General features: G+C 38.8%; 1 protein-coding gene across 1 annotated transcript in view; it reads right to left on the bottom strand.

Moving 5' to 3' along the window:
* The window catches only part of LOC129722287 (DNA-binding protein D-ETS-3), a 198722-nt gene that overhangs the window by 44201 nt on the left and 131432 nt on the right, over positions 1–23089 (bottom strand). Inside the window, exon 6 of the mRNA XM_055675614.1 lies at positions 9203–9250. Coding sequence (XP_055531589.1) covers positions 9203–9250 — 48 coding nt within the window. The remainder of the gene's footprint in view (positions 1–9202; positions 9251–23089) is intronic.

Below are 23089 nucleotides of genomic sequence, written 5' to 3'. Positions count from 1 at the left end.
AAAGTCGACTACTAGCCTAGGATCTTGTCAAAATGAGAGGAGTGCGAGAACGAAACAAAAAAAAGTATGGCACAAAAACTCTCGTAATACATGAAGCTCTGGCAAAAGGAAATAAGACTTTTCATTACTAATTAAAAGTATTAATTATAGAATCTCATTAAGATAGGAGGTCGCGAATGTTGGCACCAGCAGGCTCTCAAGTGCGATATTTCAGGGTATTTCGCACCGCGCGAGAATCCTCTGCGAGAGGATACGCCTGGCCGTAGGCCATCAACCAACGAACCGTGCGTCGTTCGCTGTGAAGTACCGCTTCCGGCCGGTATGGCCAACCGTAATTCTTTCTCACTGGTAGCGGATGAGTAGGTGTAGAATTGTGATTTGGAATAATTGTTTCAGTGGCGCAATTAAGCTCATTACACGTGACGAGTGTGCAAATCAAACACAATAAAAAAAACCATCCCGCATACACCACAATAGGTGATGACTCCGGTCGAGCGGCACCGGTTTGAGCAAGCCTGAGGGCACATGACAGAGCGCTACAGCAGCCAGTGTCTTTAATTTGTATTTTAATCCATGTCAGATCAATTTCGTTTATAACATAATATTGCTTCTGCTGGAAATGTATGACATAGCTCTACACAACTCGCCTAATTTTGTCTTATCTTCAGTATAACAACCAATGATCGAATCTGTGATATTGTTTGTCCCTAATTAAACCCCCTGCACTGCACCCTCTTCACTGTTTGCATCAAGAAAGTTTTGTTCACACAAAGCGAAGACTGTTATTTTCTATTATACTTTCCTACTATAAAAGTTACGAAGAGTAAAACCGAATTAGTTCTATTATTGTTCGGTTCATTTTTATTCTTACTAATATTTCGTTTTCTTAGTTAATCAGAAAGATACTCGTGAGAACAGTAATCAGATTTCACATTGTTCACGATAGAATGAGGAGATTTTAATCATTTTTTACAATATTTTCCAAAAAAAAACTCGATTCATGTCGCTTGTTTTCGAGTTTAAAATGAATAACTGGTATGTGCCTAAGAAACCGCTGTGGTTCTGGATGCAATTTCTTAAGCTTACTTTATAAAACAAATTCGAGAATTCTGGAGTGAAATTGATAACCCGCAAAATCCACGCATTCTATTGCAAATGTGCTAATGTACATGGCAAATTTCTACCGAAAACTTACTAACATCACAGACCTTTGCAAAAATTAGCTTAGGAACTCAGGTTTCTGTAATTTTCTGGTAGATTATCAGTATTATATTGATGGTATGGTGCTTTCATCAAACTTTACTCAGGTCTCTAAGTTGAACGTAATTTACCCTATCTTGGATTTACTTTAAATAAATTCAATAAATTTTTGGCATTTTGAAGCATGTTCGATCAAATTTGATTGAGATTTCGTCAGAACCGAAATTAGAGAATGTTTTCTTAAAAATATGAGAAATTACCCCGGGGATTCAAGAGTTGACATCGTCAGGTGTGTGATTCTTGTAAAAGTTCAATTTAAGAACACCTAAACATTACGAAGAGTTGGAAAATCAGTATCTTTTGATCAATACCCCATCAAATCAATTTCACCCCATTCTGCGTTCCAATTTTAAAAGCAGATATTTCACTACGTAATTCTGTTTGGTTACCACGACAACACTTTGCGTTGCTATTGCAGTCAGCTCTATTTTCTAGTTTTCTATGACATATAAAAACGCCAATATCTTGTCGATTAGATATCAAAAATCTATTCTTCATTCAAATTTTTGTCATGAATTCTGCTTTGCAGAAAAAATTTCAGTTCTAGACTGAAAAAAATTATGTATGTGTTGTCTGAAAATTATGGAAAAAAACCACTTTTTAGCGATATTTGATAGGTTTATTGAGTCAAACAGCTGAATGCGATGCTGAACTAAACCGTGCAAAATGTTCAAAAATGACCCTACAAAAATATAAATTAATGCAGAAAAATGTGGGAATTCAACAGAATTGCAAAAACTGAAAAAAAGTGTTTTTTTACTTAGAAAAGTCATTTTTTCATAAATCACTATTTTTGATAAGGTCGAAATGTTCTACAAAAGTACTTTAAACATATAACATTTTTTTCTACTTAGGGTTGACAACTTGCCCTGTTTAACATCGATTTTTTTTGGGACACCCTTAAGTACAAATTGCCCGAATTATTTGCAACTTTTAGTGCAGCAAAATTAGCGTTCTTCGAAGGTAGAAAAGTTACATATGTGCAAAGAAAATGGTGATCATATAAAGAAAATGTCTGATGCTTTGCCATGGTTATCTGCGGTGGTAGGAAAAATCTAAATAGAAACAACTGAAATGCATTTTTAGATAAAAAACATGTTCATGTTGGCATTCTTGGCAAGTTTCTTTTTAGAACGTACCGGATTGCAAGCGATCTTTGCACAAACTGATTCGATCACGACTTGGGTATGTGCAGACCGACAACGTCCACTCCCCGGTTTTCGCAGCTTGGGGCCATCCTGTAGAGACTTTTAGATGCGATAAACTGTGGCCAAATGACATCCAATGGCGTCGGCAATTTCTTTCGGCGTCTTTTGGGCGAACAGTAAACTCGTTATCACTTTGGCGTACGTTTTCATTTTTTTGTGATAAACCGATTTTGATGCACTGTTGCAGCACTTAAAACAACAAAATAGGTCATTAGATACACAAACTAACCCAATACTAACGTTCGAACATTTTCGCATTTTTCCTGCCGCATACTGTATACGCATACTGTGCTCTCTGTCTCCTTTTTATGCCAGTATTTTTCATTTTGTTTATGCATTCTAAGCTTGATTCAAAATGGCGTCGAAATGAGAAGCATTGCGCATGCCCATTGTACAGCTCTAACTGAACTGTACTAACACTTCGGTAAGAAGTTCATGTTAAATCATTTTAAAAACGAAAATTATCCGGTTTTGACTGTGTATTATCTCCTGCACACCTCAACGATAATTCGCCAGGAAAGTAGTGGAAGGTGGGCCAATGTAATGAACAGAAAATTACTTCGTTTTTCTTGTCAAAATCATAGTTTAAGCCTAGTAGTTTGACTATCAATCAAAATGTGCACCAGAACGAATGTGTGAAGAAAATTTTGGGTCCATTTACTGCCGGTAGCCGCATAACTGTCCCATACTTTGGTCACTTTTGAGTTTCATCGGGAATCGACTTAATTGTTATCATATTTTCCGGAAAAAAAAATTGAAATTGATACTTTTGTATGGATAAACATGGAAAAATAACAAGTTGTGTTTGTTGTTTTTCAATATGGCTGACTAAGTCATTTTCATTTATCAATCATTTATCTCGCAATGATTTGTAAATATTGTGACAGGATTTTTGCCATAGAATTACGTCTCACGGCCACATATACAAGGGAGAAATTGAAATACCGAAAACATCGTGAGCGTCACGAAATTTTGCACTTTCGAATATTAAAACCCTGCCGATCGTTTTCCTTCATTCAGTTTCCGATCGATTCCTTCATTCTAATAGCATCGGATTAGAAAATTATCTATGCACCCGCACAAATGCAGAAAACAATAGATTATTCGTGAAAATTGTCAAGTCTTGTTGGAACGTCGTTTTTCAGCTCAGATTGGTCGTTTAATGCATGCTTTCCCTAAAACGGTCGAATGCTATAGCTAGTTAACCGGGAATGCACTCATTCGACTTCTACTCAAACCAATCAGTTTACTGGTGGATGGTCACTAGGACGGTCCTGAGCAGTTCCACAAAAAATGTGCTAGTTTTAACATTTTTTTCAAATTATCATTTTTGATTTGGCTGAATCTTTGCATAGATGATTCTATAGGCAAGAAAAGCCATTTTGTGCTATCGGTTTATTTTTTTGGAACACGACTAATTTTAAATCTTAAAAGCCTTTATTATCAGCATAAAAATTAATTTTTCGCATAATCAAAATTCAAAAATTATCAAGTCCAAATAATGACAAGCAGCTATATTATTGAGAATGGTCAATCCTTGTTGAAGCGCGAAATTTGACTGATCTGATTAGTCGTTAATATGATTGCTTCCCAAGCACGGTCGAAAGAATCATAGACCTTGTCACTTTAAATTTGCTATTTGTCTGTATAAGAGTAAGGATGGGAATTATCGACTGAAATGGCTATCAATAGTTATCGATGATTTCCTACTACTATCGATAGGTTTCTCATCCCTATATAAGAGCCTGTGTCAGTCGAAGCCGCTCATAATAGTTCTAGACAGCGACAACAGCAGTCTTCCCTTAGCAGCAGCAGTAGCAGTGCAGTGGATACCAGGCGGATAGCGGCCACAGCTGTGGCATGGCAATAGATAGTGCACTAGTTGCAGCGGATCTCAGCGTCGATAGCAGCTGGGCCAGCTGATGCAGGGACAGCGGATACCAATAGCAGCGTATAGCGGTCGAAACATTAGCATGGCTACGGATAGCGTAGCAGTTGCAGCGGGCTTAGCATCGATAGCAGCTGATGCAGTGAGGCACTTTAGTGAAATGCAGTCTCTGTGCGATAGCGGGCACTACTTAATGCATTCAATGAAAAGTTGACTCATTTCGACAACACATGAGCCGTCTAGTTTTGAGTGTTAAATCAGCTTTTCACTGTTTATTTTATCACAAGGAATACTTTATTCGCACTGTCAGTGATAACGCCAAGATGTGATCGGTATCTTATCCGATATTGAATTGAACAACAAATTAAAAAATGACTGAAACGCAAGCAGCCGGGTTTTCTTGTAAAAGTATTCCACTTCATCCTTGCGATCGTGGCTTTGCACACAACCCTCCTGTGATTTTTTTAATCTAAAAAAAAACAAATGATCAATTATCTAAAAAGGCTCATTTTTCAAAAGCTTTTTCTACCATTCTTATCACCTACTAAGTTAGCTAGCTTATACATAGACAACATAATGTAACAATACGTGCGAATGGCAGAAAAATCTTATCTACTTCACAATCAAATGACTTCACAATAATCAACACAATTTCTTCTCATCGTCCTTCCAACATATCGATCGCATTCCCAAACTTTTGGCATTGACATAAAACAGACTGTCGTAGCTCTACGTTACACTTCGGTCGTGTCTTATGCACAACTACTTTAACTATTTTAGGAAAAACACTGAAAATATCGGTTAATCGGCAACACTGCTTTCCGAAGTGCACAATCAATTCGCGACTACGCAGTTGAAGGAGATTTCAAAGGCTGTTCGCACCTAGGCGAGCTCTCATATGCAATTGTGTGATGACAAAAGCAAAAATATTCTCTTTCTTCTTTTTCTCATGCAAAAACCAAACAAATATCAGCACCTTCGTAGTTGTGAATTTTATTATATCTCGTTTATAGAACTAATTTAGTGGTGTAACATAAAAAGGACTACGGACTCACATGCGATAGTAAAAGTGAACATAAAACCACTGCGGCTGAAGTATAGTGTAGAGCAAGGAGACAGTTAAACATTCATTTTTTTGTTACTTTAAAAATTCTTCTCCATATGTACATTAGAAGTAACAAACAAAAAAATTTGATAAGGTAAAAAACGAGGATCATAAAGGCTTGCTTAGAAGCTTGTATGCATGGTTGAGTGGACAAATAGTGCCGTTTCTACCATGAACCGAAATATATATCGATATTTTTTCCCATTGTTAATTGGGGGCTAAATATCGATAATATATAATTTAATATAATTGTATTATTCTCATTTTCAGTTCAATTCTCTTAGTGTTGCATTTACAAGATTTATTCATTTATTTATTTATTCAAGGTTTTCTTCTTTTATTCCATAAACAAAACTTAAAATTTTCAATAAATACGGGTCAGTTCATTTGATGTAGATGTATCAAATAAACTGTAAGTTTGAAAATAATAATAGAATTTATAAAATTCTGATATTAATTTGAGGCGGGGCCCACCGAATGGAAAATGACTCCAGAATGTAGGGTAGAGGGGGGCAGTTTCGGACACTTTTTCTATCTTGATTTTTAACTTAAAAAAAAATCTGAATTCATCCTGGCTCATACTTGGACATCGGAGTATCATATAAGCGAGTTAGTAGTGTGCGTTGATGCGATTTCGATTGATTTATTTGAATTTTTCAAAATTGATTTTTTGTCCGAATGTGCCCCGTGTGTGGGGTAGTTTCGGACAGTCCTGGGGCACTTTCGGACAGTGATGAAAAGTTTTTCTAGATTAATGGAAATTTTGTGTTTTTCAACTCTTTCTTCCATATAAGCAGAGACTGAGATCAGATGCTTCACAAATCACGAAACTAATCCCTTTAATTCAAATTTAATTCAATAAATAAAAACCGAGCAAACTGGCTATGAGAGGGAAAGGATAAAAGAACTATGCCATTTTCTCGGCAATACTTCCAATCGCATTGGCATACGGTACGTCAATCCGAAATTCATATGGGAACTTTCGATCAAATATTTCTCTAGAAATGTTTCTTCCACGTTCGTAAATACTTGTTGATCTTAGTTTTGGGACAAGAAGCCCTATGATTTTTCCGTTTTTTAGTTTCTTTGATTTTTCAGACGACAGACCAAGGTACGTTTTTAAATTCCGCAGGTATCAGAAGCGTGTCTCAAAGACATTGTTCCCTTAGAAACTCTTCCCAGCTCATCTTCGTTGATGCTTGCTCTACATGAATGAAAAATGGCATGAACATGAATGAAAAATGGCACTGTGTTGTTTTCGTAACTAATAAACGACCAAGAACTGTCAAACTATATAGTAGCTGTTGGTGGAAGGGCTGCCAACTTACTTATATTTTTAGTTTGGTTGAAAATTGCAAAATTGCATTTGTTTTTTTCTGAGCTCTGTCCAAAACTGTCCCCGTCCGAAATTGCCCCCCTTTCCCCTACTCAGTGAAAGTGTCTTTAGAAGGTCGGTAGGGTTAGCTTTTTCTAGATTCCGAAACTAAGATCGTTGTAGAAATTAAAAAACATAGCTGTAAGCTGTAACTGTCTAATATTTTTATTATTACTGCCAGACTGTGGAAATCAGGTTTCTACACAAACAAAAAATGGCGAAAATACCGATTTTCCGCCTTTTGAATACCGGTATTTTTGAACTTGAAAAAAATATTTATAAAAAAATCAGAAAATTCCATTAGATTTTGAGAGAGTATTGCCCGTCTTTTAAAACTTACATTAATTGTGTTGTTTGTTTGTGTTCCCAATAGCAACTGAGCAGTTCCACAAAAAATGTCCCAGTTTTAATATTTTTTTTTTAATTTGTCATTTTTGATTTGGCTTAAACTTTGTATGGATGTTTTTATAGGCAAAAGATACCATTTTCTGCTATTGGTTGAATTATTTGGAACATGACTCATTTTTGGAAAGCGTTTTTTGATCGGTGTGACGTCTTCGGCGAAGTTGTAGATAATAATTTTATCTTTCCGAAAAAATGTACACTCTAAAAAAACTATTTAATTTTTGAAGAAAAGTTAAAAGAAAAATTAAAAGCTAATTTTCAAAAATCTAATTGAAAAAATCTAATAAGCTTCTCAAAAATGAGTCATGTTCCAAAAAATTCAACCAATAGTACAAAATGACATCTTTTGCCTATAGAAACGTCTCAACTGAACTACAGAAAGCTATGTCGTATGTGTTAAAAATTATGTGTTGAAAGAGTAAGAATTAACCGCACTGAAAAAATATTTATTTCTGGAAAAAACTGGAAAAGTGACTAGACAACTTGATTAATGGTTTTACAAGGTTTTAATCTACGTGGTTCCTCAAGGGGCAGTTCAATGGTTTTACTTTTATTATTTTTTATAAAAAATTGTGATTAATATGTATGTTACTACGCAGTTGAAATCAATATTCCTGGGTTGTTTACAATTTTTATCATGGAAATTTTTAACTGTTTTAGGACTAACAATAGTACAAACTTCCCATACAACATCTAAATTGTGCATAAAGCCATCTCGTGTCACTATTTTTTGAGCGTAATTTTGTGTCATTACCACTATTATTAGTCGATTGTTTGAGTTGTCAATGTTGTTTCAACACTACAACTTTCGGTAGCGTTTTTTATATAAATTTCAACAACTAACGAGATCAACAATGTTTTTCATGAGTAATTACAACGTACACTAATTATTATATTCAGAACTAGACCTGGATGTTATCAGTAACTGTAGTGCCGACAGCAACATCGTAAATCCGACCACCGAAGGAACTTTAATGACGATTTCACGTCAAACTTACCGTCGCTGTGGATTTGTGACTTAATTTCACCCAGTAGCAGCCTCTCGGTCGGCTGGCGGAAGCCGACAAAACGTTACCGTTGCGATGGAGGCGCTGGACAGTTCCCCGGTGGAGAAAAGAAAGAATTATAATTATTTTATAAAGAAAGCGGAAGCCAACACGAAGGGAGAAAAAAAAGTTTTGGAATTAATTTTCTGTCGTGCCGTGCCAACCCAATCGATGCACGGGGGATTCTTGGCAGCCGAGGCCTCATATCACGAGAAACACACGACGACAACCGTGGCATGTCATGGCTTGCTCTGCTGCGGCTTGGGTGGTGCGACCGACCGGCGGAAAAGTTATCAAGATGGCTGTGCAGCAAATCGGAAAGTGGAAGTTATGAATAATCACAGGAAAAACTGAGGAGAGAAAAAAATAACATTTAAGAAGGTAACCGAAGAATAGCGGGGCGGAATACACTAGTGAAAGCTTAATGTATTTCTAACCCATAAAGGAAGTGGTAATTAATCAACAACAACTTCGTGTATGCTTTGGCCACACTACGGTTTGTGGTCCCTCGGCGTTGGGTCAGGGAAAGAGAGCAGAAACAGGAAACCGGCCGGAATTGGTTCGGAAATGTCGGAGCGCGAAGGCGTAAATAAAGGTCATGTTTCTTTATGCAAAATTATCGATTTTCTGACAAAAGCGTTGCTTCTGGAACGTACAGCCGCGCAGCAATTTAGAGTTGGGCGGCTCACAACTTAACCGTAAGACGACCGAGTGTACGAGTGTGCATACACAACAGGAAAGTCATATTTGGCACCTCGCTTTCTCGTGTCACGAGGTGTCGGAAGGAGTGTAGCCTCGAATTTCCTTGAACTGTTTCGAACCGCAGTGAATCGGATTCTCGTTACCGATCCGTTTCGCGGAGACAAGTTGGCCGTTTGTTGAGCACTGTTGTGACAATTTTGTTTTGCTACATACCTGAACTAGCTAGTCTACTGCTGGTGGGACCGAACATCTGATATGGATCTGGAACGAAAAGGAAGGGGGAAATCGATGTTTAAATTGTTTACCGCTAGGTTTTGGAAAACATTGAGACCAGTAGGGTCCTCTTGCGTGGTGTTTCTAACGTTAGAAATAACAACTTTCCGAATTGTTTTCTTATTTAAATTTGGCGAATAAAATATAAAATTGGATAACGCAGCTAGTACCAGCACTACAGCACTAGGTATATTTATGGTTCAAGCCAAATTGTAGTCGAAAATATGCAGGCAAAATAATTGACCAGTCCAACTGAAGTTGTCCGAGGTGTAATTTAATTTTATTATTGTGGAAATGTCTATATTACCAGCGCGACTCTGGACGGCCTTCGTCGATTCAGCGACGGAGGACGCGGGGATAAGATGGGGCTCAAGCAATAAAACGGCACCCTTCTTGCGATAATTCAGACCTTCCGCTTCGGCGGTCCTTTCCAACTCAGCCTGTCACGGTGTGGTCAAGTGGTAAGGTGGCTCTCCAGGGTACCGGGCGGTGACGCGGGTTATACACAAACGGGGTGGCATCGCATAAACAAGTGCTTGTGCGAATCATGAACAGCCCAACCGTTGTTGCCGCTGCCGGTAGCCATAATATTGCCATAACATTGCACGCATACAGTGCCCCTGAGCGACCTGGTTCTCTCCCTCACTTCCGGATTTGGTACGAGGCGCGCTAACGACTTACGGAAGGAAGAAGGAAGAAATGCTGAGAAAATATTTAATAATAACTTTTCCCTCGGCACCCACCCTCGTGGACTTTACCCCCTGGGGCGACTTTATGCACTTCAGCTACCACCTTGCTACCCATTGCTAACTGTATCTGTACATGCATATGGTGTGTGTGTGTGTACACTTGAAACCGGAAATGACAAAGAAAACGCAGGTGAGAAAAAAATGGTTCGATTTATTCCGACCGCCGCGCCGCAAAGCTGAACGTAAACTTTTTCCACCACCACTGGCGTGACCAGCGTCTTGCGGTTGTTGCGCCGTAGGAAATCGGCGATGAAGAATTTACTTATTAACACGATAAGGAATTCAACCATTCCCTGTTGGTCATTTAATTTGAAGGACGATTGTATGAACATACCTTTTAGCGATTGTACCTAAGGTCAATAAGTGAACTCAGAATAATGGTTGGAAAGCATTAAAAAGTGCTATTCGCTTTTACATCAGGTAATAATAAATCTGTTAATTCAGTGTTCTACACTTAATGGCTGATCATTGAACTTGTTACCAGACAGAGCTCGAAAATGTTGGGGTTAATTAAAAAAATTAACTATCCGAAATTGGGTAATGAAACATATTTGTTTGTTTGTTTCTTTTTCATCAATAAAGGTGTAGAGTTGTATTTAACTTTCTTATTAGGCAACATTTTCGATCGCCTTTACGGCGCTCAGAAGGGAAGCTACGAGAATTGGACTCACCATAAACACTGTCAAAACGAGGTGAGCCGCTAGGCGAAGAGACGGATTACGGTAGCGAACCGGATCTATTACGAATTGCGTAGCCAGCTTAAGTCCCGTAGCTTAGAGACTCGCACGAAATTTGCGCTCTACAAGACGCTGATCCCCCCTGTAGTGCTCTACGGACATGTATCGTGAATGTGTAAGGAGGCCGATTTGCAAGCGCTTAGGGTTCTCTATCGTAGAATCCTGCAATCAATAGGGTATATAAACACACCTGAAGAGCCATTTACTTCTTGGCCAGCATTAGTGTTAAGTGTAGCATTTTTTTACTACACTTTTTCCTTTTTTTGTGCTGTGTTTACACTGCTCGCAGAAACACACTTGCTGCTTACATCACAGCTGAGCGAAACAAGAGTGGTGAATTACACTAGCGAGAATACACAGAAGTATGCCGCGGGGTGCGCTGCTGAGATAAATTCGATAGCATTCGAAGAGCAAACATGCGTGACGGGCGCACAATGCAATGGTCGGAAAATTAAGATTTATATTAGAATAAAATATTTTTTTTTGTCAAATTGTTAGTTTTCTACTGTAGATGATTTTGTTATATGAGAAAGCATTGCAGTGACAAGACCATAAACCACGTGAATTGAGGCATATCTCAGTTTTTTTGAAACAATGAAAATAACTCGTCTGTGTGTACACGCTAACAATTATACTAGTTTTACGCATTCTGATTGTGTTTTGGACCAAATTGGGTAATATACGAAGAATTTCGTTGATAAATCACCCAAAAATTCAAAATATACAGAAAAAATAAAAAACTTTTAATCATCTTTTTCTACAAAAACCCAAATTTTCCGCAAACTTTAAACATTGATTCTTAAGGAGCACAAACAGCACCTCAAGAGCTGTGCTTACATTTGATGTTTTCGTAGGTCAAAATTGGGAACATTCCCAATATTTTCTACGTGGCTTGCGGCAGACTCTGCAGGGTTAAAGTTAAATACTGTTCCGGTTCTAGGAAGCTAATATAATCAGCTCCTAATCGTATACAAACATTCCATAGCAGTTTTAGTAGGATTTCATTTATTTCGAAATGTTCAGAAAAACTGTTTTCCTCCATTTTTGAAAAAGGTTACTTCGGAGGCGTTTAGAACATGATTCGTTTTATATATCATGATTTCATTGATAAATTATGAAAATAATGATCAAAAACTACAGAATCATGTGTTCAAAGCTTCCTAAATATGAATTTGCATTCTGGTAATTTTGGCCACTACTCTATATGGAGACCGTCTTGTGTGGGTGGCTGGAGTTATTATTTTTCCAGTTTCAAGATGCCAGGCAAACAACGCAAGATACCTTCCCAACTAGATTTGCCCCTTATTTGACATTTGATCATGAGACCCACAGTAAAAGCATTGCAGTGAACTTTGATGAGTAGTTATTGAGCGTACTACCCTTTCGTGTGAGAAAGATCACGACAGTTTCTTATCTTCTTATTATATGCTTCTCAGATACACACGATTGGCTGCTCTCTTCAAGTAAGTGCGTAGCACTTCCCGTTAGTGTGAAAGCAGTTGTTTTCGCAGTAAAAGATAATTTCCTACAAGGTAGAATTTGTATAAGGAGAAAAGATAAGCCTGGACACAGATGTTTCTATAAGCTAGAGATGTCATTTTGTGCTATTAGTTTTTTTTTTGAATCACGACTCATTTTTGAAAAGGTTTCAATAGAAAACTATCGAAGATTAAACATAAATATTTTCATAGCCATAACGATTTGTTTAATCGGTGTGGAGTCTTTCGCGAAGTTGTAGATGAAGTTTTATAAATTTAATTCCTTGATTTTCTTTAAACCATTTTTAAATTGTCAATTTTCAAATTTTATTTGATTTTTGTATATTTCTTCGGAGAGATAAAATTTATTATACATAACATTGGCGAAGACATCACACTTGATGGGTGTATAAACCGGTTTATAAACCGTTCTGGCTCTAAAAATGTTTGTAATCCTCGATACCTTTTTTACACAGGCTCTTCTCAAAAATGAGTCATGATTCAAAACGTAAAAATGGAAAAAATGATATCTCTAGCCCATAAAACATCTGTTCAAAGATTCAGCCAGATCAAAAATGGTTGATTAAAATTGTTGTCCTATATTACATAGAACTGGTCCGTTACGATGAAAGTGTTCGTCTTTTAAGGCTATCGACGATTGATGTCGTTTTCCAAAGTTTATGTATGAGCAGATCATTCAGACCATGTGCCATCGAACGGAACAAGTAATGATCGAATGGCGCAACATCTGAAGTATATGGCGGGTGAGGTGAGACTTTCCCTTTGAGCGTTTCTTTCTAAGTTTCAACGACTTTGGTAGAATAAGGCCGAGGGTTGTCATGTAGTAGAATCACTTTTTCGAGCTTCTGCTTGTGGTCGTTTTTCGCGCAGTGTTCGGCAGTGTTCAATTGAGGTCGATACCGTTCCCAGTGATGGTTGCGTTCGGTTTCAACAGCTCATACTGAATAACACTGATCTGGTTCACAGCATAATCTTCGAGGCGTGTACATTCGACAGAGCCTATCTTTGGGTTGCTGCAATGAATCCGTTTTTCATCAATTGTCACGATGCTACTGGGAAAATTCTTTTTTACCGCCGGAGCAGATTAGATCCGCCGGTGCAGAATAGGTGAAAAAACAACGCTAAACTTCCATTTGCTTGAAATCATAAGGAACCTAAGTTTCTTGTTTTTGGATCATTCTTGATGCATGCAATCGCTTGGAAATGGTTTGATGGGCAACTTCTATAATCGAAACAAGCTGTTCCTGCATTTGATGTAAATCCTCATCGAGCAATTACTCCAATTTGGCGTACCTGTACTATCGTCAACAACGAAATTACTGTCTTCAAAGCGACGAAACCAATCACTTAACCAGACCCATGTCACGGCGACTGTTTCCTGAAGCCGCCGCCGATGATGATGGCGCTACTGTTAATGATATGGTCTTAAGCTCCGTTCATTGTGCCGCATAGGCTGTTGCACGTTTTTTTTGCGTGAAAAGTTCTAATGAATACATATCAATATGAATATTGAATTTATGGTCCAGAACGTGTTGAAACATGTCTGGACATATTCATTTATGTCCTGCACAACATCTAGAGAACTAACGAAACAAAAAAAACGTTCTTCGCTTTTTACATTTCTACACACCACTTGCAGCAAAAGCTGATCTCGCATGAACGAAGCTTAATCGGCTGTTTCGAAAGCACTGACAGCCTTTTGACGTAAAATCGAGCCAGAGAGCCAGAGAAAATTGGCTTCAAGCAAAATGTATGGGAATGACGTTCGTGACATGGATGTGCACTTAACCCATGCCATCGTTTTTTTTTTTTCGAATGAAATGAGTACCGTAAAATGGGGCGAATAGGAACAGTTTCCGTTATATCTTGCAGTGAATGAAAAATACTGTAATGTTTAGGACTAATATGAAAGCTTTAAAATACGGGTCTAGCCTTCCTCTATCAAGGGTGTAAATACCATTTTGATGAATAAATAATTTATTTTTTTATTGAAAAATACGTTGCATGTTTCTATTCGCCCCACAATGAAGCGAATATAAACACTCAACGACCGACTGCGTTTTTCTTGTTCTGATAAAGGACTTGATTTTTATTGTGGAGAAATAAGAGCAATTGCATCATGTTTATCGGAATGAGATGAAAACAACGTTAAAAAGTTTCTAAATAGCAAAAATGTTCGGTTTATTACTTTATGTACGTCGTCCTAATGTACGGATAGCTCCTAACAGAGTTAGGCTCGGAAGTATTCGAAGTTTAGGGTTAGGCATTTCTACCAATTCAGGATCTTCTTGTACTTCGTCTAGACACGGCGTCCAGTAACACTTTGTACTGGTAGAACCGGAATCTTGGCCTGTTTCTTTAGGGTTGTGGATGTCTTTATCAATTCATGCAGCAAATGAACAGCCTTTTGTCAAGTTTTTGGCTAATAGCTTGGTTACCTACTGGTTAGGTTTCTGATGGTACCTGAGGCAGTTGCTTCCATATTTCGTGACCGCTTGACGGAGGGATAGTTTTTTTTCTATGTAACATTCTTGCAGCTTGCGTCAAGCGAAGTGAAATCGGTTCTTTTGTACGTTTTTGTACCTTTTTGTTCGTGAGTCCTGGCCGAGATCAAGAATCTGAGAATGTACAAAACATGTTTTTAGGCATAATTATTCAAAAAATATGATTACATTTCTCAAAACTGCTTGTTTTTGTGTAAAAGTAGTCGCTTAAGCGTAAGCGTGAGCGTTGTTTCTATTCACCCCTCAAATTCGCGTACCGGGAGTTTTCCATAAAACATAAGTAAAACCTTGATAAGTTTCCTACGGAAATCCTCAAATTTACTATGAAAACTTAAAATGCTTCACTACTGACCCAGTACAGCACACGAACAAGCTCACAGTGGAACGAAATGGCTTCCACAGTTCTTTGGCACTCGTAAACGCTTTGAACATGAGCCTTCATTTCGTATTTTTTAAACAAACTGATAGTAGTGCTTCTAACCCAAAAATGGGTTTGGAGGACTTGTTTACTACTGAACTATCCGAGAAAATTCTTTTACATGATTTTTCAATGTTATCAAAGACTTGTAATAACGTTTTTCAAGGTCAGAAGTTTTGTTTCTATTCACCCCGTTTCACGGTAAAGTAACACCGGTTCGCCTACTTGGGTACCACATTGATATTTAGCCGCTCTATCTCCTCCAAACGATCACTTTGAGTAGTGGCCGACGCCAGATCCGGCCAGAACACCGCGTCTTCGCTGTTATGGTATCTCTTGAGGAATAACGCAACTTCAAGCAGGCTCTTCGTACTATAAATTCACCCGGTCACGGCCAATCCGAAGCGAAAGAAGAACTTCACCTCGAATATTACTTCCTTCGGGGGCGATGAGATAGGTTTCGTCTATCACCGCCGCCACGCCGTGATTCGACGGGCCGCTGCCGCTGCGTCATCGGCTGCAGCTCTGAGACCAGTGAACGGTACTGCCGCTTCCTGGCATGTGTGTCCATGCTCGACAAGTACTTTTTCACTGTTAGACCGGTTGCACCGACCTCCCGGCCGAGCACACGCGGGGATGTAGCCACTTTTCCCTTGGTCTTTCTCTTCAGCATCCTTTGGAGCTTCTTGTCGTTCAGGGTCGTCCGGAACCGGGCTTTTTTTCGATGCTCTGATTGCTGTCCAATAGTACCAAGATGTTGTAGATGCCGACACGGGCGTATCTGGCATCCACAAAGTGCCGCACGATGTCCGTTTTCGACGTGGCGTTTTTTGAAAGCGCACTCTCCTGAACGGAGAAGCTTCACGGTTAGAGTTCGACTGATAGAGCTGTCGTTTTTTTTCTGCTGCCTCATGAGTTACTATGATTGATGCGGCTTGAGTAGTTTCGTCAACGTGAGTGCAGGTAAACCTATGAAAATCGGCAATTTTTGTCTATTTTTCTAAATACAAACTTTACTCTCCAACACAAATCATGCTAAATTGTTGTTGTGCTAAAAAGTATCTGGCCGGCTGATGAGAAAATGCAAATTTTTATGTAAAAACTGTTTTATTCTTTGATATTCCGTCTAGAATAAAGCACTTATTGCAACGATCTTCTAATGTTTCGGCGCTAGTTTTGTAGTGCTGCGGGACAAATCTTTGAGGCTAAATCTAACGAATACGGGGGGTAGAAAACCAGTGAAAAGCGCAGTTCCTCCAATTTATCTTTCGCATAGCGGACAGAACGAGCCGGAGGTTTGTCTTGGTAAAAGAACACCTTTTCCTTCACCATATGCGGTCGTTTCATATTAATATCAGTTTGCCATTCAAAAAATTGTTGCGGTTTTTGGGCGCTTCAGATGATTCTTACCAAGCAAAAGCCACTCTGCCAATTGTACTCAGGAGTGTAGTGATGGATCCATGTTTCATCCACTGTCACGAATAGCTGCAAAAATTTCCGGAAACTTTTAAAGGTTTGCCACATTGGTGTTTTTTTTTTCCTGTGTGGACTCATAACTGCGACATTCATATTATTGGCAGTATCACTATTGAAGTAAGTGATACGCATATCATTCATATCCGTGCTTGTGTGTAAGTTTTACCTTTCCGTTTCAAGCTTACTACTCTACTATACCGAGCTTCTGTCCATCCTAACAATATCGCCCAATTACAATTTCCTGGAGAGAACTTTCATACGTTACTCACACCAGTTTTATTATAATTGGGACTTATTTTTGTTAGAAGGAGAGTCAACATAGGTACTTTAGAATTCAGATTGAAGGAAGGGTACTTGGTGGGAAGCCTGAGAATAAACCCATGCTAAAGTCTTTTGGCAACCAAATGGCCTGATTCTACTAAGATTCTAACCCGCGACCACCCGCTTACCAAAGCGGACTCTGTATCCTTGCGATTACGGAGCTCCTCCACATTGATGTTTGGGTTTATTTATGAAAATTATAATGACCAATTCGTTCCTTTGAGATGCTTTTGATCTTAATATGCTCGTTTAGTCGAAGCTTGTGATAATTTAGCACAATTTCACAATTTGTTTTGGATATTTCCAGTGTGATAACCTCATTTGGCCCTTCTGAGAGTTGTGCATCGGTTGTAGAGGTGCAGATAAGTATTTTTTTCTCATCAAGAAGCAATGTTAATTCGCAACACGGAATTCGTTCTTTTCCCTGATAACCAAAATTACAGAAGTAGCGTCACTTCGAGAGCAACAACTTGAGAACGAGTTAATAACATGTCATGAAATTTTGACAACATTTTAGTCATAGTTGGTACAATCGGGTAAGCCCAAAGTCTTTAGCTTTGCAACGCCATCTCTGTGTCAGACCAAAGACTTTTCAGACGAAGTAGTGAATCGATGATAATTTTTGTCTTTTTCTTTTGTTCTTTTGAGCAGGCTTATAAACGGTCACCATTTTCATTTGATCTCGCTTCCTTAGCGTGCGTCATAGTCGGCTTTCGCTCGTAAATGTAAAACAACCAAACCATCGCCGCTCAGCTGACAGAAAGAACCGGATAGTCAAACGACACTCGCATATCAAAGAGATGCACACTGTCAATTGTTTAGCGATGTTATTTCGGCCGTTTTTCTGTCTACTTCGTTCATTTATGTTGAGAAATATTACTACAAGATCAATGATATAAATAATTTCCAGAAAACAAGCACTTAACGCGCGTAATTCTTATTACTGTGGACTCATAACTGCGACCAGAGATTAGACCTATTGTGATATTGGCCAGGTGTTTTCTGAACTCCGCACTTCATATTATTGGCAGTATCACTATTGAAGTAAGTGATACGCATATCATTCATATCCGTGCTTGTGTGTAAGTTTTACCTTTCCGTTTCAAGCTTACTACTCTACTATACCGAGCTTCTGTCCATCCTAACAATATCGCCCAATTACAATTTCCTGGAGAGAACTTTCATACGTTACTCACACCAGTTTTATTATAACAGGGACTTATTTTTGTTAGAAGGAGAGTCAACATAGGTACTTTAGAATTCAGATTGAAGGAAGGATAGAATGTTCCGCGGATTCGACCACCTGTTTCACCCGTCTGGAGCACTTATCGCTTACTAGAATTGGAACGTGTGCGCAACGCTTGTCAACGGAACCTACGACGACGTAGAACTTCTGGTAACCAAACTAGGTTTCAGCAAGCTAGTAAGGCATATAGGTTTTTGAATTCCTGTCTCTACAAATCGTACGTATTACGGGTACAAATGAGTTTAACAAGAAATCCACGTAGTTTCTGGCGTTTCATCGATTCTAAGCGAAAAAGTTCTGCGATACCAAAAAAAGTCTATCTGAATAAGACTACATCTGACGCTATTGTTGATTCTTGCCAGCTGTTTGCCGAGCATTTTTCTTCGGTGTTCTCAACGAATTTCTCATCCAGAACAGAGATAAATGATGCCATCCGTGATGTTCCCGCTGACTTGGTTGAACTGCGTGCTTGTACTGTAAACGTAGACATGGTATTGTCAGCTGCGAAAAAGTTGAAACGATCGTTTGTTCCTGGTCCTGATAGTCTACCTGCAGTTGTGATATGTCGTTGTATTGCTGCTGTAGCTCAACCTCTAAGCGACATTTTCAACCGCTCATTCCAGCAAATGAAATTTTCTCGCATTTGGAAGCAGTCTTTTATGCATCCTGTTTTTAAGCGAGGTGATCGTTACAATGTGATCAATTACCGAGGAATTACGAGCCTCTCAGCCGCTTCAAAATTGTTCGAAATAATAGTGAGTAAAATTATTCTCGATGTCACGAAAAACTATATTTCTGTTGACCAACACGGCTTTATACCTGGGCGGTCGGTAACAACAAACTTAATGAAATTTACCTCGGAGTGTATAACGAGCATGGAGAATAAAGTGCAGGTAGATACGATTTATACTGACTTGAAGGCAGCATTCGATAAAATTGACCATCAAATATTGTTACACAAATTGTCTCGGCTTGGGATTTCTACTCAACTGGTGACCTGGTTGGAATCCTATCTAACTGATCGTGAACTTCGAGTGATGATTGATGGTTGTGTATCACGGCCTTTTTCAAATAAGTCTGGTGTCCCACAAGGCAGCCATCTCAGACCGCTTTTATTTATTTTGTATTTCAATGACGCTGCTTTGATACTGGACAAACGTTGTCTGAAACTAGTGTATGCTGACGACCTAAAGTTGTATGCTGTAGTACAAACGCAGGAGGATTGTTGGCGTTTACAAACCTGTTCAAGTTTGTTTGCTGACTGGTGCCACAAAAACAAACTGATTATTAGTGTTGAAAAATGCCAGGTTATCTCATTTCATCGTGAATTGCAACCAACAGTGTTCGATTACCATATTGACGGCAAATTACTTACTAGAGTTAGTAAAGTGACTGATTTGGGAATTTTATTGGACTCAAAAATGACCTTTGATCTGCACCGTTCTGGATTGATATCGAAAGCTACACGACAACTAGGTTTTGTATCCAAGGTTGCAAAGGACTTTTCTGACCCACATTGTTGGAAGTCTTTGTACTGCGCACTTGTACGTCCAATTTTAGAATATGCAGTCATCATATGGCATCCTTACCAGATTACTTGGAGACTTAGGATTGAACGGGTTCAAAAACGGGTTATTGGCCCTAAAGAACTTACCCTGGCGTCACCCCGACAGTTTACCTTCATATTATGATAGGTGCCGGCTACTGGGATTAGATACTCTTGAACGTCGAAGGAAGTTACAGCAATCATTGTTTATCGCTAAGCTCTTAAATGGCAAAATTGATGCTCCTGGACTACTCCAAATGTTGAACTTTCGTATCCCAAACAGATCTCTTCGAAACACGACGTTATTGCAACCAATTTATCACCGTACCTTGTTTGGAAATAATGAACCGTTCACAGCGTGTTTTCGTAGCTTTACTGATGTTGAAGAGCACTTTGAATTTGACGAACCAACCCGATATTTTGTAAATAGACTTAGAAATGTGATTAGCTAGTTAATTTATCCATTAAGACTATTTATTGTCAGATGGATTATTCAAATACAAATACAAATTACTAGAAAAAATGTCAAAATACGTTTGAGGAAAATAACGTCATGATGGCGATACTCATCTGACATGTTTGTTTAAGAATGTATTCATACAGCGAGCCTTGGTAGTGTCAGAGGAAGAAGAAGACGATTGTCGCAGTAAAAAGTGGTTCTACCGTGACCATTTCGAAGCCTGCTTTTGAGCGAAGCTTATCTTCACAACGAGAAGAATAAACTAGATTTTCTGAGTTACTTGTTAAAATGCTATTTGCAATCGTGGATTTAAGGTAAATTAACCTCTAGTGCAGCGGTTCTCAACCTTTTTTTGTCCGCGTACCCCTTGACAATATTTTTCATATCGATTGTACCCCCTGGCTTGGAATGTTCTCGCAGAGTGGGAGAGAGTAGTGGTAGATCATGTTGTGGAAGTCTAGTTAAGGTTTCAAACTATGGTCAAACAATGATTGCTACAGTCTTGTTTAAAGTTGAGATTGAACAACAAAGTATAATAGAGAAAAATTTCTTTGTCCGCCATTACTGATTTTTCTTCCGCATACCCCCTGAAGGCTTTCAAGTACCCCCAGGGGTACGCGTATCCCAGGTTGAGAACCGCTGCTCTAGTGGACCCCTTTTCTTATAGTAGACCACTCGCCAGATTAACTCAATTTATGCAAATACTCAGAGGATTTCCATCGGGAAACATTCAGCTGAATCAGAATCACGAGAAACATTCTTAAAAATCCGATTTAAGTAAGTATGTTAAGAGAAATTCAGTTAATCTGACGAGTGGTTTACTATATGAAAAGGGGTCCACTGTATGTTTCGGGATAATGATTTTCGGGGAATTAGGTACCTACAATATTACAATCATGCGGTTTTTACCTCGACTGGAAACGACAACGAGATCTCAGCCACCGAAAACAATACGATTTGTCCTGAACCGGCGTCAGAAAAGAATATTTGTTCACTTCCCTAAAAAATGATGACGATGCGTTGCACCAGCCAAAATGCTTCCATAACAGGAATATAAAATGTAACAAATAATAATATACAATTATTTTATTTATTTTTGTATCTGGCACCATAAATCTAGTGGTACTGTGTCGTGTCACTTATTTAGTCAATAGAAGTATAAGTAAAATTTTAAACTCTCATTAAATTGAAACCACCTTTCTTTTTTTTTCATTTTTTTTTCTATAATTCAATATTCCTTTGAAAAAGGTAAGGAGCGAAACCGTGCGAATTGTACAACAACATTTGATTCACATTTGATAACCGCTTATAAAAATGCATTTTCCATGAAACGAATACCTAAAAATGACTCAGAGACAAATGTGGCGCAGCAAAGTTTTCCGCGAGCTTGCAATAATATAAGATTCATGTAACAATCATCTTAGTTAGCCTTGAACCAGCATCGCAACCCCTTAGCACAGGAAAGAAGATTTATTTCATACATTGGCCATGTTGCTTGCCCAGGAAACATAGTAAATCGACAATCAATCACAATGAGGAAGAAATTTAACAATAAGGTCGAACGGCAAATAAACGCCATCAAGTGAGTAAATATGTGGAGTTGTTCCTCCGTGCTGGACAATGTCGGTTGCTACTTTTGGACCGGGAAAAATCCGTTCAGCACCCCTGAACCAGCAGTATACCCGAGAGGGGTGTGACTGCCAAATGGTCAAACAGCTCCCACACAACCATCAATTGTCAATAGTCGCATAACCTAGGCTAACTTTATTTGTCCTTCAAATCAGCAAACGTTACAGGCAATGTCCTGGGCGGCTACCGGTACTGTGTGTTGATGAAACGAGTTCAAGAAAGCGAACGGAAAATTGATTGGGATTTACTTGCTCGTAGTGCAAATAAAATTATCGATTTCCTTCCATTGCTACTACCGCTACAGCTGCAATGCCCAAGCAGCCGATCACAATTATTCAACAATCCATTTTTAAAGTAACGATTTGCTGCAATTTTGTCCTTCAACATGCCACCGCAAATGCCACCCATCAAGTGCCCATTTACTCACCACTCGCTGCGTTTCGAATGTTTCAAAAACTTTCAACTGTTGTTTAAAATCGTCCCACACTCGAAATCATTTGTGGCGGTTCAAAACTTCGGGTGGCTTCGAGTGGCTTAATGTTTGCCGTACTTGTCGCACGTGCCACGGTGCCTCTTATCGCGCAAAAAGCCGGCTCGGTGATGCGTGGCATAAAAAGCGACCGTTTTGTCGCCCTTCATCCACGATATACCAGCAGTACCCATGTCACCCAAGTTTAAAAAACATCCCGTTGGCAAATTCAACCGAACCGTGATTCTTTTCGTTCTCGGTGAAGAACCTCTTGAAAGCGTTTTTTTTCGCTTCTCCACCGCACTTTACTCGCTTCTATTGTGAGGCTGCAATCTCGACAGAAAATGCTCTAAAGTTCGCACCAGATAGCAACTAATTGAATCTATATATTTATCCCAGCCGGAGGGCCCTTCTCACCGATACCGAGACCACTTACGTTCTCGATTGGCACTGGATAAGTGCACTTGATGTGTCGGATTTGTAAGATATTCGGAAAGGTGCCATAGAATTTAGGTTATTTTCAGCTGGATCGATTTCTACCGAAAGGACTGATGATGAAGGGTGCGAGGTAGAATCCGGGAGGTTTTAATATAGGCGACAGTTCGTTGATTGTGGTGCATCGAGAGTTTTTTTTGTATTGTTATGCTTTACAATTGAAATAATATTCATTTAATTTCGCTTCGTAAAAAATGACCGTCGAATTGCATCATTCGTTTTCAATGAAAAAATCCTCGGTGTTATGCCAAATGAGGGAGATTATAAAAATATAATAC

The sequence above is a fragment of the Wyeomyia smithii genome, chromosome 2, assembly GCF_029784165.1.
Source record: "Wyeomyia smithii strain HCP4-BCI-WySm-NY-G18 chromosome 2, ASM2978416v1, whole genome shotgun sequence".
In the NCBI taxonomy this organism is placed as follows: domain Eukaryota; kingdom Metazoa; phylum Arthropoda; class Insecta; order Diptera; family Culicidae; genus Wyeomyia; species Wyeomyia smithii.
Note: the sequence above shows the minus strand (reverse complement) of the source record. Positions and strands in the feature narration are given on the sequence as shown.